Genomic DNA, 16358 nt, shown 5'->3' with positions numbered 1-16358 from the left:
AATATACTGGGATAATTGTCCTTGGGGGGTGGTTGTCCTTGGGGGGTAATTTTCAGGGGGGTTATATACCAGGGGGATGATTTTCCAGGGGGTAATTGTCCGGACACGCATATTTATGTTTAATAAAAACAATATTATTAGCTTAGCAGAATGTTCCATTATCTCCCTGAGTAAGTTGGTCATGTGTATCACCATGTGCAGCAAAATAAATTAGATGTGGTAAAAATGCTCACCAGATCTCTCAAGAGGTGGCTTCTCGTTGAGTATGCATGCATTTGACATTAAGTCAGCGTACTCATTGTAGCAACTCCCACTGGTCTCACTGATGTCAATGCCACATAGCCAACACTGCTGAAATAAATATAGTAACATGCCTCATATAAAAACAGAATACATATAATACAATCTAATTAGAATTAAATGTGTTTTTATAAGCTTTTCAAATGAGTGTACTTATGAACCTAGGACTGAAAATGCATTGTCAGATATAAAACATCTGGTAGCAGGAATTATAAATCTGGTTGAATATAAGGATGAATGAAGATGAGACAAGGAATAGTAGTACCTAGATTAGTCCGTCATAAAACTGGGTGGCTTTGTCGATAAATGAGGCAACCAGTTCCAATCCTTCACTCCATTTATTTACTGATGTGTTTGTTGCCATGTTTTCGGTGAACTGCAGTACTAACTTTAGGAATCTACAAAAACAAAAGGAACCAACACAACTCCAGTTACATTTGTTATCAACTTCATATACGACTAACAATTTAAGTGTTTTCAGTAAAAAAGTGAATACGAAATGTTATTCTGTGTTATTCTAATCACAGACTTCATAAGCATATGTGGACTTTACATATAGGAAAATATACAAAATAAATGTGTTGAAGCAACTGACTCAATGTTATTTTGATTTAGAAAATGAGACACTCAAAATAATTCATGGGTCCCAGATTTACAAAAAAACTTACTTACTTTATATTAGTTATATTGACCTTAATTAATTTGTGTATGAACCAATATACAAAAAATAAGCAGTATTAAAAAAAATACTTATTGTTTATTAGCACAATAGAGACAGCATATCTGCTAATATATGCTGTCATTGTATGCAAAGGCCAAGTTAACCAATCAAATGTTATGAATTAAATTTCCAAATCCAATGTACTGTATTTTGCACCCATTTTCTAAGCCATTCTCTTGAGTACAAACACATTCTTTTCTGTGATCCCATCCCCCTCTTCCCCAGAAGAAAATGATAATTGTATATTCATTCTGAAATGATTATTTCTGTTAACTCCTCTGCCTAGTGTATATATATGTTTTGTACCTCCATGAATCAGAATGCTTACTGTATAAAAATGATGGATAAACCATGGATAAGCAAAGCAAAATAGTACAATAAACTTGTTCACAGTTCTGTCAGAAATGCAACAAAAACAACTCCACTGCAAATAATGCTGCACAGGTAAGTCAAAGATTAATAAAACAAATATTCATGTTTCTTTTCATACTAATATAAACAGATAATGGGCCATAGTTTCAAGACAACTGATAATCAAAAAACAAAACTGAGTATGTCATAAATCTTAACAAGGTTATGATTGACAGCAAACAGGAAACTAAGTAGGTACTTTATAAGAAAATCAAATTCTGTCAATTTTGATTAATTACAAATACTTCACCTAAGGATATTGTTGAATCAAATGATATCCAATCTAATACTGGCATTACCTGTCAATTATAAATATTATTGTTGCCAGGACAACTAATAAGAAATGATCCACAATCGGACATAGAATTATCACCTAAGTATTGAGGATAAAGTCAATTAATCTCTTCTTCAAATTTTATGAACAGAAGAGGTAATTTTGTTGGTATATTATCACTCTCAAATTCTTTAAAAGGAGGGAAATGAAAGCATATATTACATCATGTCATAAGATTTTAAATAACCAGTCAATGAGTGATTTATGCCTTCAATTAGTTTCTCCATCTCATCTTTTAATCTACATGGTGTTACCTTCGAATGGGAAATGCAGAAAATCTGGGAAATCTACATCTGAGTTGTATTATAATTGCGATAAATATCACTTCCAAATTTAACATATAAAACATAAAATCCTAACAAAGGCATGTATCTTTGACCAAAATTGGACCATGTAAGATAGTTAAAATATGAGGCATAAATTGGGAACTGAGTGATGCATGCACGCTGCATTGAAATATCTCACCCTGTTTACAACCGATCCAGGCCTAGCCTAGGCCTGTCCAGGTAAGCCACTAATCTACATGGTTGCCGAAATCAAAGATCGAAATCATTACAGTATATTGAAATCATACAATGTTTATATGTGTGAAAAAAAAAGACAACCAAAAACAAACTACTACTTTTGAACTGTAGAACCCTTAACTTAAAAATTAATAAACTTGCAAATCATTGCCAATAAAAATATGCTTCAATACATAATATTTTTTATGGCATGACTATTAATTGTACATATCATGTGGCGCTATCAGTGGTCCAAATAGAATATCCCGTCCCTTGGGCTATTAATCGCCAACACAGAATATCTCATCCCCAAGGAATATCAATGGTTCAAATACAGTAGAATATCTTGTCCCTAAAAACCCTGAAGCATTTAACAGTGAACACTGATTTTGTGGTGTGTTGTATTCTGCGTTCCAATGCACCTACTAAGCAGGCGGCTGGTGATGACGACTTGCCAAGTTGTGACTACAGTATCTACCGTATGTCATAATTGAGCAATATAGCAGCAATTAAAATTATTTAACTTTGAACAATTACAAAATTGTAAAAAAGTATTGTACACTTTTAAAACAATATCTCAATTAAATATTATAAAATTTTCATAATTCTTAAATTAAGTGAGTATGAGTGAAGTTTTCAGGCTATAAATTATCAGTGGCGGATCCAATAATAGAGGGGGCCAGAGAGAGACTATCACATATGGAGGGCCTAAACTACCACAACACCAACATGGTTGGGGCTGAGGTAAGAAAATGTATGAATATAGCACCACTAGATGATTGGAAATGCCAACTCTCAGACCTAAATTTAATTAGTAGTAACAATAGTTGCGTGTGATAACCCTTGTTGACTGGTTGCGTTCACAGGCACACTGGAACGCAGTATGTTCTACTCTACTTGCAAATGAAGGCTTTCTGCAAAAAATTTTTATACTATGTAGAGAGGATGCACATGGATCAAACAAAGACCTCAAACCAATCAATAAAACAAGGCTAATGGCTTGACTAAGCCGAAAGTTCAAAAGAAAAAAGAAAATAATGCACATGAACCAGCCATTTTTACTATCCCATATCTTGTCTTCCCAACAAAAGATGTTATGTTGCCATTTTTAACAACAAAAGAAAATAGCAGTAATGAAACAAAGATGGTATTGCTTTACACTAAAGTTTTTGAACAATTATTTGTAGATGTTAAACTTCACATGCACTATATGTATGAACCAGACTTTGTAATTAATTAATTTCTTTGTTTTGACGACTCCAAAACCTCAAGCCATCTATCCCACATAACCGCTACTAACCTCAAGGATGGTTTCCCAAAGGTGTAGATAATAAATAATATAATTCTGGATTTGTGTAGAAATCTAGATAATCTTCTAATACTAGCAAGAAATAAGTAGGGCAATGACAAACATTATACATTTTTTATAAATAGTAACAGGTCATTTCTAATCAGCAATAAATTTCTGTTCATTTCTTTGGTCTGGATTTTCCACCAGTAATTTCCTCCACAAAACCTGGTCAGAAAATTCTTATGCAGAATAAAATAGATTGTGGTTTTGATGAGATTAGATTTGAATTGTAAGTAGGTCAGTTTGTGTCCCAAAATGTGTCATCTTATATTAAGAGAACATGCAACAGCCAAACAAAAAACTTTTATCATCAACTAGCTTGTGTCTTGTGAAAAATTACTAATATCCTGAACTAATCATTCTCTGGGCTTTTCAAATTTCTGACATCAATTGTAATTTTTCAAGTAATCTTATATATATTTTAACAAGTGGATTTTAAAATAGTTGGTGTTTTTTATTGCATCAAAACAAAAATATTTCAACAATGTACAGCAGATTGAAAAAAAAATGTTTATATTTTGTTCATACCTTAAAGGATGACACATTACTAAAAATAACTTTAGCTAAACTTTTACTGAACTTCTGGCCATTCAAAGGCGGCTCAGGAGGAAGTAAACCACAGTGGTGATGGCAAAGACAGCTGATCTGATCAGAACTATTTGTGAAAATGAATTAGTCTTCCTTTCACCCATCATGTGACCTCAAACTTTGAGTGATAGCATGTCAATTGTGAAGGATGTGGTAAAACAATGCACTAGATTTTGCTCTAATCTTCAAATTGCAAAACCCTTCCAAATTGTCAACCTCAAATTAATATAATCCAAATAATATCATTCAAACATAAGAGGTCAAATTTATAACAAGGTGTTGTAGTGCTGTTTAAAAAGGCATCATAGTAAAGATTATTCGTAGTGATACCAGTGATTTCCAGGTGAGACAAATGTTCTTACCTCAGCCCCACCAATGGTGAGACTGAGATGGTCTAGACCCATCTGTGAACCATCCCTCCGGGGGCCCTCTGGATCCGCAATACAAGAAGTCTGTTTGAAATTTTCCACACAACAAAGATGGAAGAAGTCACTTTCAAGAGATTTGGTTAAATGAGCTTTCTTAACACACCTAATTTAATTTTGTTGTGCATGATGACACCAATCAGCACTGACTTCTGTAAGACTCGTTAAAGCAGTGAAAACATGCAAATATTAATATGAATTTGCAGGAGATGGTTAATTTTCTGGGAGATGCTTGCTTGCGGGAGGCTGTCCCAATTTCTGTGAGACTTGGGACCCCTGAGTACACATAAACTACCATACCATCACAGTCCAAATTCATTTCACCATATGTTTTGGATATTTATAGATAATTATTATATTTCTTATGCTTCATAAACTATGTAGATGATTTTGCAGAACAAGTTTCCAGTCATCTTTCAAAACACTTCTTGTAGTCTGGTCATTTAATGCCCCTTTCCCACATTCACGATTATTGCTACGATGGAGCACGATTTTAAAAAGTTTTAAAATCACATGGCAAAAAAATAAATCAAACACCATCAATATTTGCAAGCTGCTGCTACAGTTTTGATAATCAAGAGTAAGCGTCGGTTATGTCGAATGCATAGGCCTAAACGAAGTGTATGGAGGGCCATGGCTCTTACGTCGTCCATATTTTAGACAGTACGAACACTTACTAGTGGAGTTAAATAGAGAAGACCCAAGAGGCTTCAGAAACTTCCTCCAAGTGACCAAGGAATTGTTCAGTGTGTTGAAAAACTTTTCTGACACAGAGCCACGTGATATAAACCACGGTCTTGATGGTGTCCTGGTGCATCGTATCTAATCGTCTCAGCATCAAAGCGACGTCTTGGCTTGTAGTAGGTGTTGTTGGTATTACGAATGGACAAGACACAGTCACGACAAACGACGACAACATTACGACACTCACACGATGCCGCTGCGGTAGACCAAGATCTTTCTCATGGCTACGATTGAGCACAATTTTTTTTAACATTCCAAAAAAATCATGCTCCATCTCGATGACATCAAGATCCAGTACGATGCAATACGATGAATTATTTTTGACCACGACATTCACGACGACGCCATTGCGATTTTTCAAATTTAAAAATTGTGCTCTGTCGTAGCAAAAATCGTGAATGTGGGAAAGGGGCATTACTGATTGTTAAAATTGTTAACAAAGCTTTTTCAGTATCAATCAATGTGCATTGGTGTCCTCTTTAACATCCGAAAACTCCCCTTCAAACCTCCTTGGGGAATAAAAGTTATAGTCATTTTAGTGAAGCCCCCATTTTCAGTTAAACTTCAATGATTTCTCATAGATTTGATAATACTCTAAGCGTACCTACATAATTTGTAGGCTGTCAGGGATATCCGAACCTGTCGGGGACATTGGATCCACAGTTGTGGTGCTGCATTTGCTCGACGCGGGTTTGATGTTCCAAAATAGAGGAAGAAGGGGGGTGGGTGCGATGCCACCGACGTTTGGCCGATGTCCCCAACAAGTGTCGATGTCCCTGACGGGAGAAGCACGACTGTGGATTCGAACAAAACATAAATCCGCTTTATCCCAGGTAAAGCTCGGTTTTCATAGACGATAGTCGCCGACATTTTTCGGGAAGTTTGAACCTGGTTGAACTTTACTGATTGCATTTCAGACGAATCGGGGTGCCTTCCTAATTAAGTCAGGGTAACTAGCGATGCATCTGAAACGCAATCAGCAGGGGTGGCACCAGCAGGGGGAGCCGAGGGGGTGGGGAGAGAGAATAAAAAAATTATATGTATTTTCTACATATTAGTAAACTCTAAAATCGATTAAAAATAAGCCTTTGAAACCCATAAATTGTCAAAGTTTTAGGGGGATTCGCTCCCCTGGACCACTTTCGAAACCTTTTTATCGAAGCTTGACCAAATTTGTTGATTGGCCTTAAGTCAGTTAATAGCTTAGCGAGCTATTAACACTTATCAGATTACATCTGGTGAACTCTACTAACAACTTAATTTCAACAAATCATTTTGTCACAGAATTAAGACATAAATCAGATGCCAGGTGAGAGAACATTCAGAAAAAAAACCCATCATTTAACTGTACATCTCCTTTTAAAAAATTAAGAATCATCTTTCCTTGCTATCATCCTCCCACACTCTACTCACTTGGATGAAATATTCCCTTCCCTCTTAGAAAATCATGTGTCTTAAAATAAATCGAGTGTCAAATTACATAAAACCACGGTCCAGTTATGTTAGATTGAAATAGATTAATTATGATGCTAATGGATTTTGATGATGCAATTATGATTAATATGGTTAATCTAATAAGATGAGACTATAATGCCAGAGTTGAACACAGTGTCTAAATTTCACACACTGCATGAATTTAACAAGATAATAATGATGAACCTATTAACTGCCAAAACCAAAATAACTCACAAAACAGCTAAGTACCAGATACCTGGCAATTCTATGCAGCTGACCACAATAAATTGACTATAATAGTTGACTATAATAAATTTATTACTATAATTTTTTTTAAATAATAATTTCCTGTTTTCGGCCAAAATATATTCACCTTTTATACATATTTGGGGTCCTAATTTTCCCACAAGATACACAGGTGTCTCCAAGAAATCTACACTGTCTCCCACACTGCTGCAAGCAAGCAAGTACAAATTCCCACAAGTGTACGATATTTGCATCATAGTATACAAAAGCAATTATTTTCAAAAACCAAAAGTTTTATTTTTACAAGATACAAGAAAACAGCAAGATATAACAGCATTACATGTCTAGTAGGAAAAAATAAAACAAAAAAATTTTCAATAGGCTTATATTATTTGTATGAAAGATCTTAAATTTAAGGTTATCATGATATAATATATTATATATAATAATATATTATATTATATTGTCATCTCAATTAGTCTATATTTATATTTTTAATATTGATAATTTTTTTTTATAAGTTTGAAAGAGAGAAAGATATACAGAATGTTGAACTGAATTATGTAAAAATAAGTCAAGGGCTTCTACTTGAGGTTTTATGGTACTTCCTTGGTAAACATATTATGACACACACATTTCATATTTATTATTAAATTGACAGAAACATAGATTGTCTGAAGATTTTGTTTTAAATGAGATTAAAAATTATATACTCTGTAACAATGTCCACTGCAATGAAAATATATTGACAAGGAGTTAAATTACTTCTTTGAAATAAGTAAGTCAGTTGAAACAATATGCTAATAAAAAAAAACATAAGAATGTCTAATTTAGGAGAGCGACATCTCTATCCAATAAATTTGGCCCCTAAAAAATTGATACTGGTTAGGCATTGATTCATTCAGCAACTTTCTAAGAATTTCTTATTGCGAACTAATTAAAGCTAGTAATATAAACTCGTTACTCTAGATTAGATCAGTCTTAAGTAGCATTATGCAGTCAACTTAATCTTTTATTATTACTTTAAGAGGTCAACAACATCTGCTGTTCTTACAATCAACAATCTGCACTTTTGAACATCGCTACAGCATCAACACCCAATGCAACATACTGATATAATAATAGATTAATGATATTATTCAGATTTTAAGATAAAAATATTGATGGGAAAGAGAATAGGCAAATTGACCAAACAGACATTATTTCACTTAACACAAAATAGGAAACACAACGGTTTAACCTACTAAACGTTTTAAACTACTGACATTTACAAAATCACCCCAAGTTGAGATCAATCAAAGATTATTTCTTGGGAAGATCCTAAGAATTAAAAAATATGATTACAAATTAGAAATTATATACGATTACAAATAGAAAAGGTGTGTTTCCCGCCACAAAATGCTCAGCAGGCTTAGTTTACTAAATAATCGAACATGGCGAAATGGAGAGCACATTCTTTCCTCAATGTGCACTACTTATAGTCGATCACTATGGCTGCGTAATCATTTCCACATTAATTTCAATCTAAATAAATCTATCTTTCATGAAATACCAAACATATTAATATTTCTACAAAAAAAGAGTTTCAAATTTAATAAAACATTTACATGAGCTATAAAAGTATGGTATTTTCAACTTGAATTTCCATAAATTGGATAAAACTAGATAATTGTAATTTCAACAGATATTAATTACGGAATGGATGACAATTATAATAAACAAAGTCATTTTAGTGTGAAACGAGTGTGGACTAATCGAAAATTCAATCCAAAGTCAGAGTAACTTTCAGTTTTACACAGCCTTAGCTTTATAGATGAACCAATCTATCTTTAGACAAAATGAGGCATGTCGTGGCAAAATGGTTAAGTTGTCGCACATGCCAGTATTGAGTAAATGAGCTATAAAATATGTGAGCTCAAAAAATTGCCTAAAAATCCAATTTTTTTTCACTATAGATCAACAGTTTAATGTTTTATTAATCATGTCCCAACATATTAGTTCTGGAAGTGGTCAACAAATTGTTTATTTAATGTTCTTTAGATAGTTAATTTTATTAAACAATGTATGCAACTTTGGAAGGCAGTTACTCAAAATCATGTTTATCTTGACTCTAAGAGTGCTGTGCTTTCACTTTCCAATATTTAGGCTTGAAATGTCCAATTCCAATGAACAGAAATATTTTGCAAAATCTGTCCCTGAAATATACACATATTAACATACTAAAAGTCCGAAATAATTCAGTCAGGGGAGCCTTGATAAATTTAAAGATATTTAATGAGTTAAAATCAAACGGTTTATCTCACAACTCCTGTGATGAAGGATATAAAAGCATGTCATTGCCAAGTTGTTGCTGACGAAAAAATGTTAATAATCACGCGATCCAAAAGCGGGGAACACATTGGTTTGTCGCATCAAAGGGAACTGCTGCCAAGTAATCTCCTTCTCAATAATACCTCCATGGTTAAAGTAATAAGCTAAAGCGGAAGACTGTATGGTTCCTCTTTGGAAACAAAATTTTAGCATAAAAAAAAAACAAAAACAAAAAACACCAATCCTAGATTTTGCCTCTGTCAAATTTGGCAGCACAAACATTTTAAAAGACACACCCATGCACATATATTTATACATAATTACTACAAAATTTACTTTTAGTATTAATTAAATGTTCTTACTTTGTGAGCGCACGCTGCTCCTTTGATATTAAATCAGAGAGGGCAGCAGACAAATACAGTTGAGTGGCAAGAATCAGGCTGACAACTAAGGTTGCACTGGATATTATAGGAATACTGAAAAACAAATGTGCAAAGTTATTTTTAGATGAACTAAGGTTGTTCTCAATCAGGAGAAGATCATCTGAGACTAAATAGGGATGCATTTCACCATTTTTGTCTGCCATCTTTAATTTTTGCTAATACAAATACTGTGTATTCTCACGTATAAAGCGATCCAAAGGCAACTCCGAGTTTGACAAGATGTTTGGACCATTTTTGTACGTTGGGCATATAAGATGAACCCTGTTTTACCGTCAGAAATACTACTTCATGCTGCTTTTTATGGTCTTGATATGCATCTAGCTGGCTAAAAACTGAGCCAAATGTAGGGCTAAATATTCCAAATAATACCGTTTTATGGGCTTTTAACTGTTCATCAAAATATTATTTCCCCGCATTTAAAATTGTTAGTAGCTTCATTTCAATAATAAATTCACATTTTACAGACAATCAGTTTGTAAATCTAACATGATTTAAAAACCCAAAATTTGTATGGTGTGCATATTGTTTTTTAAATAAAATTTGCCATTTTAAGCCTTGTCTTATACTTGAGAATATACAGTACAAAATGCTAGAATATATCAAAATGCTAGAATATATCATATCATATCGAGAGAGCAGCTTAGCTCAGTCGGCTAATCTGGTGGTAGCCACTGTGTGTGCGCTGAACCGTGGAGATCTATAGGTCCCCGGTTCAATTCCCATCGCTGCCTCTCCTTGTGTTTCAGCTACTGTAGAGGGCTGAAATACAAGTTACATAGCGCACCGTCTTTCGGATGAGACGTTTAAGCCGTTGGTCCCGTGTGCATTTATGGCCCATGTGCACAGTACACTCTTCGGAAAAGAGTAGGGGATTGTCTCCCGGTGTACTGTCCAATCACCACCAGACGGACCCCACTGGAAAAAAGTCTTCTAGACTTTCGTGGGATATCCTTGGTGTTTACACCGAATAAATCCAATCCAATCCAATCATACCGGTAACGGAAAAATTATACTATTATTGCAATGCAATTTAGGTTGTTCTCAATTAGGGGAAGATCATATGAGGGTGAACAGGGATGCGTTCCCGTAGTTTTGCCTTTATCATTCTTCATTTGACTAATACAAAAACAAAATGCTATAATATCATTGCTACCGAAAACGACTTATATGCCCTTAACAAAATCGTCAGGACTGCAACGCATATCATTGGTTTGGAACAAATGCCTCTGGAAACCATTTTCCATGATCGGCTTCTTAAAAAGGCAGAGGCTATTATGGGCGCTTTTGCACTTTGTTTCTTTGTTTGTGTTTGTTCTGCCTTTTGGAATGTGTTTTTACCACAGAGCAAAACAAATTTCTATGTTCTCCTGAACAATGACAATAAAATATGATTGATTGATTGATCATACCGTTCTGCAAAAACTGAACATGGCTGATACACTTTCTTTTGTTAAACAAGTTTATCGATACAGCTAACTTATTCATGTCATGTCAAAAGGTTATATAATTATAATGAAATCCAATTACAGGTAAATGAATAAATTACATCAGCTACATTAATTCTAAACAGTACGGTAATACTGACTGTAAACTATTTGGGAAGATCTCTAAGCTATACAAACTGTGACTCCTACAGACCCTGTTTGACCACACCTTAAAAATAATTAACTCTTGGAAACCTTTGTATTTAAGTACAACTGTTTCAAAATTGTAAATACATGAACAAACACCTCCTCCTTTGGGCTATCATGTCAACCCTCTTATCTTTAATTAACTTATGCACCAATATCAAATAACTAATGGTAAAAAAAATGTCCTGACCCACCTCAGATCCTGTGTTCTTAGAAATGCACTTGTGTGGGGTATAAATCACCTTACCAATTATATACTAATTTCATTATATACATGGCTTATGTTAGAATGTGGCTATTTGCCAAACACATGCAGTACATATAACACTATAAAAACTTGGTATCATCAGCAGAAAATGATGTGTTGTCACATCAAACAACTCATTTTTGAAAATGATTTAACTTAATAACTTCATTGAAAATGTATAAATAAGATTTATATATACAGTGGCAACGCCAGGGCAGGAAGGCTTAAGCCTCCTACTGGACAGGCTAAGCCACTTATCGTTCTCAAATCCTCAAGACCCAAAAATTAAATTGACCCGTTTCTCTAGGTTCCAGGACCCTGAACAGGGCTTAACCAGTTGTCTCCCCCACAATTGTCAGACATCCAATCAAACAGCTTAGCCCCTTGAATGTATAAAAGAGCCATAACTGAGTATGTGTAGCTATAAATGTGAGACAAATCTCACTTCATCAATTTTTAACGATATACATGGAAAACAGTTACTTATTCTTGAAATTTAGGGTGCTTTTTCAGAGTCAAGGTTAAAAAATTTACAGGATAAAATCTCTCAATTATGAGTTCCAATAATATATTCCTTAGAGAAATCTATACTGATATTAGCCTTGGACATTACGTGAAAAAACCTTGAATATATCTGAAGCAAATATCTGATTATTATACGCAATATCAAATTCTTGAACAAGGTATCACTGAAATTAAATGTAACATCGTAAGTTTTAGTATATTGGCAAAGTTTATTAAATTGACAGACTATCAATTTGTTCTTGGGAATTCAAAATTTACTCAACCACCTCAGGAAACGCTTTCCAGTCACTGCTCAGCTTCACGCCCAATCACCTCACAGCCTGCCTTCAGTTCAGAGGCAGTACCAGCAGGGGGTATAGTGGTACAAACCCTGTTTGGGAACCCTGGATCCTTGTTGCGGAAGAAGTCAATTATTTTGTCAGGGAACACTGCTTTAAGTTAAAAAAAAAAACATTTTTAGTGAGAAAGCCACTTCTGGTCATTTAGAGGTGCCTATTTTTAAAATTTACTCCAAACACAGTGGAACTTAGGTGAATTTGAACCTCTTTCTGAGAACTTCGACTCTTGTCAGTGATCTTATTGATTTTTTTTAGTTTCAGAAAGCCTATGTTAAAACAGTTTGAACTATTATTGTCCATAAAATATAATTAGTATATTAACATAGAGAAAAATCTGATTTTGTGGTGGATTGATTATTTCAATATCACTTGAACTACAGTGGTTTCGGTAAAATACAAAGGTTAAGTGCTTTTCATTCACAATAATTTTATTTCTCATTGCCGATAAAACTGAATAAGGAGAAATTTACAATATTGATATGTCTAAATAATATATATAATACACATGAAATACAGGTAATACAGGTAGTAGCCATATAAAATATGGGTCACGGTGGATGATAAAAGTGGTAAACTCTAAATAATAAGAGTCTATTTTAAAGATAGGCAAGGGAGTTAATAAAAATGGGTAGGAGAGCCATGAAATTAGCTTTTTTTAGACTGAGTGAAAAACTTCAAGGCTGGGTGCCCTCACCTACCATAACTACATCCCTGTTAATATCTGGTAACATTTAGAATATAAAAATTTTCAAAAAGACCAAAAGGTTTGAATAATAATTCATACAAAATTAAATTAAAATCATCAAGGTAAATAAAATAAACAAAAAAAATATATTCAATTTAATTCAAAAATTCATTTCTTGACCAAATTCGACAACAGAGTTTAAACAAAACAACAAAATCGAATCAATTGAAACAATGGTATAAATAGAAAGCAATTTGGTCAAGAGACTACATAGAAACCTCAATTGGCTTGTCTCTGTAATCCCTCTTTATAGAGATGAAGACAATTATACTACTTAATTAAACTCCCCTATCTTCAAGTTCTCTTGATAATTAGGAAAGCATATCAGGCTGCAACATTTTAAAACAATCTATGGTAAGTGTTGACCGCATTTCGGTCTGAAGATGATCAAGGACCCATAGTCTATTATACTCCATGACAAGATAGGGATGAACCCTAACCCACTTTAAAGTAGGTTTCTCCATAACACCAATTGATATGTGAATGATTATCTTATCACTCTCACCATGACAATTTATAAATAGAAACTTTACAATCCACTTAAAGTATATATTGTTGATCATCATAGGAACTCTGAATTCTAAACCAACCCGATTAGGCACTTCATTTTGTGAGAAATCACCATCAAGGTCCAGTAGATTAAAAGACCAGAGGAAGTTCATTGGAATAAATTGGATCAATTAAAACACTTAATTACCTCCATCCCCTGTGCGCAGCACTCCCATATATATCCAGCTTGTTAAAAGGGCAATCTAATTTAAAACTAAGATTAGTACTTAATTCTTGTCTGCATTATCATCATGCTCTGTAATCAGATGCTACATCATGTGCCATCATCAGGTAATTGGAATACGCTGTCTTGTAAATTAATTACAAGAATTGTGGTTGAGATTTAAGCCTTTAATAAGGCTTAAAATTCTCCACGTTCACTTACACACCGCTGTGTGTGAGAAATAATATCCATCAATAGTCAGGTTACTAATAATAGGAAAAAGCAATCTACTACAAGCAATTGGAGACTGGCCATACACATTTTATATGGTAAAGTTCAGATGGTAGGAGGTGCAACAGTTCTGATGACCAGAGGAAAAAATGAACTCATCAAGTAACGATGGAAGTGGTTGGTGCAGTGGTTAAGATTTGGGTTCCTAACCGCAAGGTCGGGGATTCAAATTTCACACTGACAAATTTCTTGTATTCTTGGGGAAAAATTCACCTGGGAAATAAACAAGCCCCAAGTTCCTTATTTCTTTTTTTATCTTCTGGACAGCATCAACAATGAGCAAATTCATTTGGAGATTATAAGGGACTTGTTTAATGCTGAGTAAAATTAGATGCAGTTACCCGAATGTCAAACAAGGATGTCATACCTTATTTACTCGAATAAATGCCTCCATCGAGTAAACACAATGTGGCGTTCATCTTTCCCTCAAATGAACGCTCCACCCTCCCAATTGAATGTAAACAAAACTAACAGAAGCAACATAATTTTCAGTCAACACATTCTATTAATATTCTACTGCACTCTAGTAGAATTGCATTTTTTCTAACCTGGTTGGAACCTGAGTCACGTGCATTGGCAAATTAGGATTAGGTATAAAGCCAACAGTAGGCCTAGATGGCTATTATTACAAACTCAGAAAATCTCTTTCCATAGTATTCAATGAGTAACCCAACTTAGGGGTTGGAACCCAGGCTACACAAAAGAGTATAAATGGGTACCTGATAATTTCTATATATGATACATGCTGAATAATTAAGCATGACTACAAATGCATAGGGTGTTACAAGAACCGAGGTTGCACATTTCATATGATTTTAATGGACCAGAGAAACAACTGGAAGCTCACTGTTTTCCTCGGAATGGTATCAAGCCAGTCTGTGAAAATCCAGTTTGCAGAACCTGTATGCCAAATTTCAAAAAAATAAAACGTTAAAAATCAAAAAGCTCAAGATGCTAACACTATTTGAATTTACCACCACCAATAAAACAGTGGAACACAGCTAGGAACAACACTTTCAAGCTTCGCTAAATTACTTAATAAAATTCTATAAATCTATATGTCTGTATCTTTTACTTGTTACCAAAGGGGACATCTCTAAAATTGAAACAAATTACACAAAAAATTGTATTGAAGCACTCTGTCTCTGTCTGTCTCTCTCTCCATCAAACTGTTTCTTTTTAAATATATATAATAAGTATACACACAAAAGTTTGTTTTCAATTTTGATAACAACTTTCTTTTGTAATTTATTGAAGACCAACTGAAAAATGGACAATACAATAAATAAATTTATTCTTTTTGAGAAAAAAAAGTGATGAGTCCTTAACCGATCAGTGGGTAACTTTGCTTGAGTATGTGGGACATGATAAAACTGCCCATACAAGTTCAATGAAATATGGAGGAAATCTATTAATAACATGTGCACTTATAGATAAATGGTTTTATCAGATGCATTCATTAAATTCAAAGAACATCAGTTATGTTGTGGTCATACTTAACAGAGGCAGGACATTGCCTTGACTATATGAGGGTCTCTTGAGATGACACAAATTGTAGTCACAAGATAAAAACACATTCTAATAGTATCATCCATAACTATTTATAGAGAATCTGTCAGAAAATATGTCATCTCATGTCACTCATATCTTGATAACTTGATGAAGAAATTTCTGATTGTTATGTGCATGTTAAGGGATTAGTGCAAGTGGCTATACAAATCCACAGCTATCTTTCTACCCTTTTTAGAAAAACCAAGCAAAAAGACATTTGTTATCAAATACCTCAGCTGTTCATGTTCTAGGGAAGGTTATTATATTCTTTTTCAATATCATAGCAATAGATATGCCCTATTATACTGTTATGTTGTTGTGTGCTGTGGGTCAAAGTATTTGCCACTTGTAGATAATATGCTAGTTTTATTCATTCTTATTTTATTTACACAAACCAACAGCAAATGAGATTCACCACCTACACGAGGGCAAACAATAAAATCAACAAGAATAAATAAACGAAGGCCTACACAAAAAAACAATACAA

The 16358-nt window shown here is 33.9% G+C and overlaps 1 protein-coding gene across 5 annotated transcripts in view; it reads right to left on the bottom strand.

Moving 5' to 3' along the window:
- Positions 1-6: 6 nt before the first annotated feature.
- Positions 7-16358, bottom strand: part of LOC117113572 (endoplasmic reticulum membrane-associated RNA degradation protein-like) — a 36813-nt gene continuing 20461 nt past the window's right edge. For 2 of the 5 annotated variants that reach the window (XM_033256947.1, XM_033256964.1), the window contains exons 15-17: positions 9751-9864; positions 566-698; positions 7-351 (exon numbers count right to left, since the gene is read on the bottom strand). In XM_033256947.1, coding sequence (XP_033112838.1) covers positions 566-698; positions 9751-9864 — 247 coding nt within the window. In that variant the 3' untranslated portion in view covers positions 7-351. Of the gene's footprint in view, positions 352-565; positions 699-9750; positions 9865-13585; positions 15221-16358 lie in introns of those variants that run through there. The other 3 variants (XM_033256956.1, XM_033256972.1, XM_033256981.1) reach the window with 3 other exon arrangements.

This window comes from Anneissia japonica, unplaced genomic scaffold (genome assembly GCF_011630105.1).
Source record: "Anneissia japonica isolate Jap-2015-1 unplaced genomic scaffold, ASM1163010v1 scaffold287877_len585272_cov192, whole genome shotgun sequence".
NCBI lineage: Eukaryota > Metazoa > Echinodermata > Crinoidea > Comatulida > Comatulidae > Anneissia > Anneissia japonica.
This window is presented reverse-complemented; position numbering and strand designations above follow the sequence as displayed.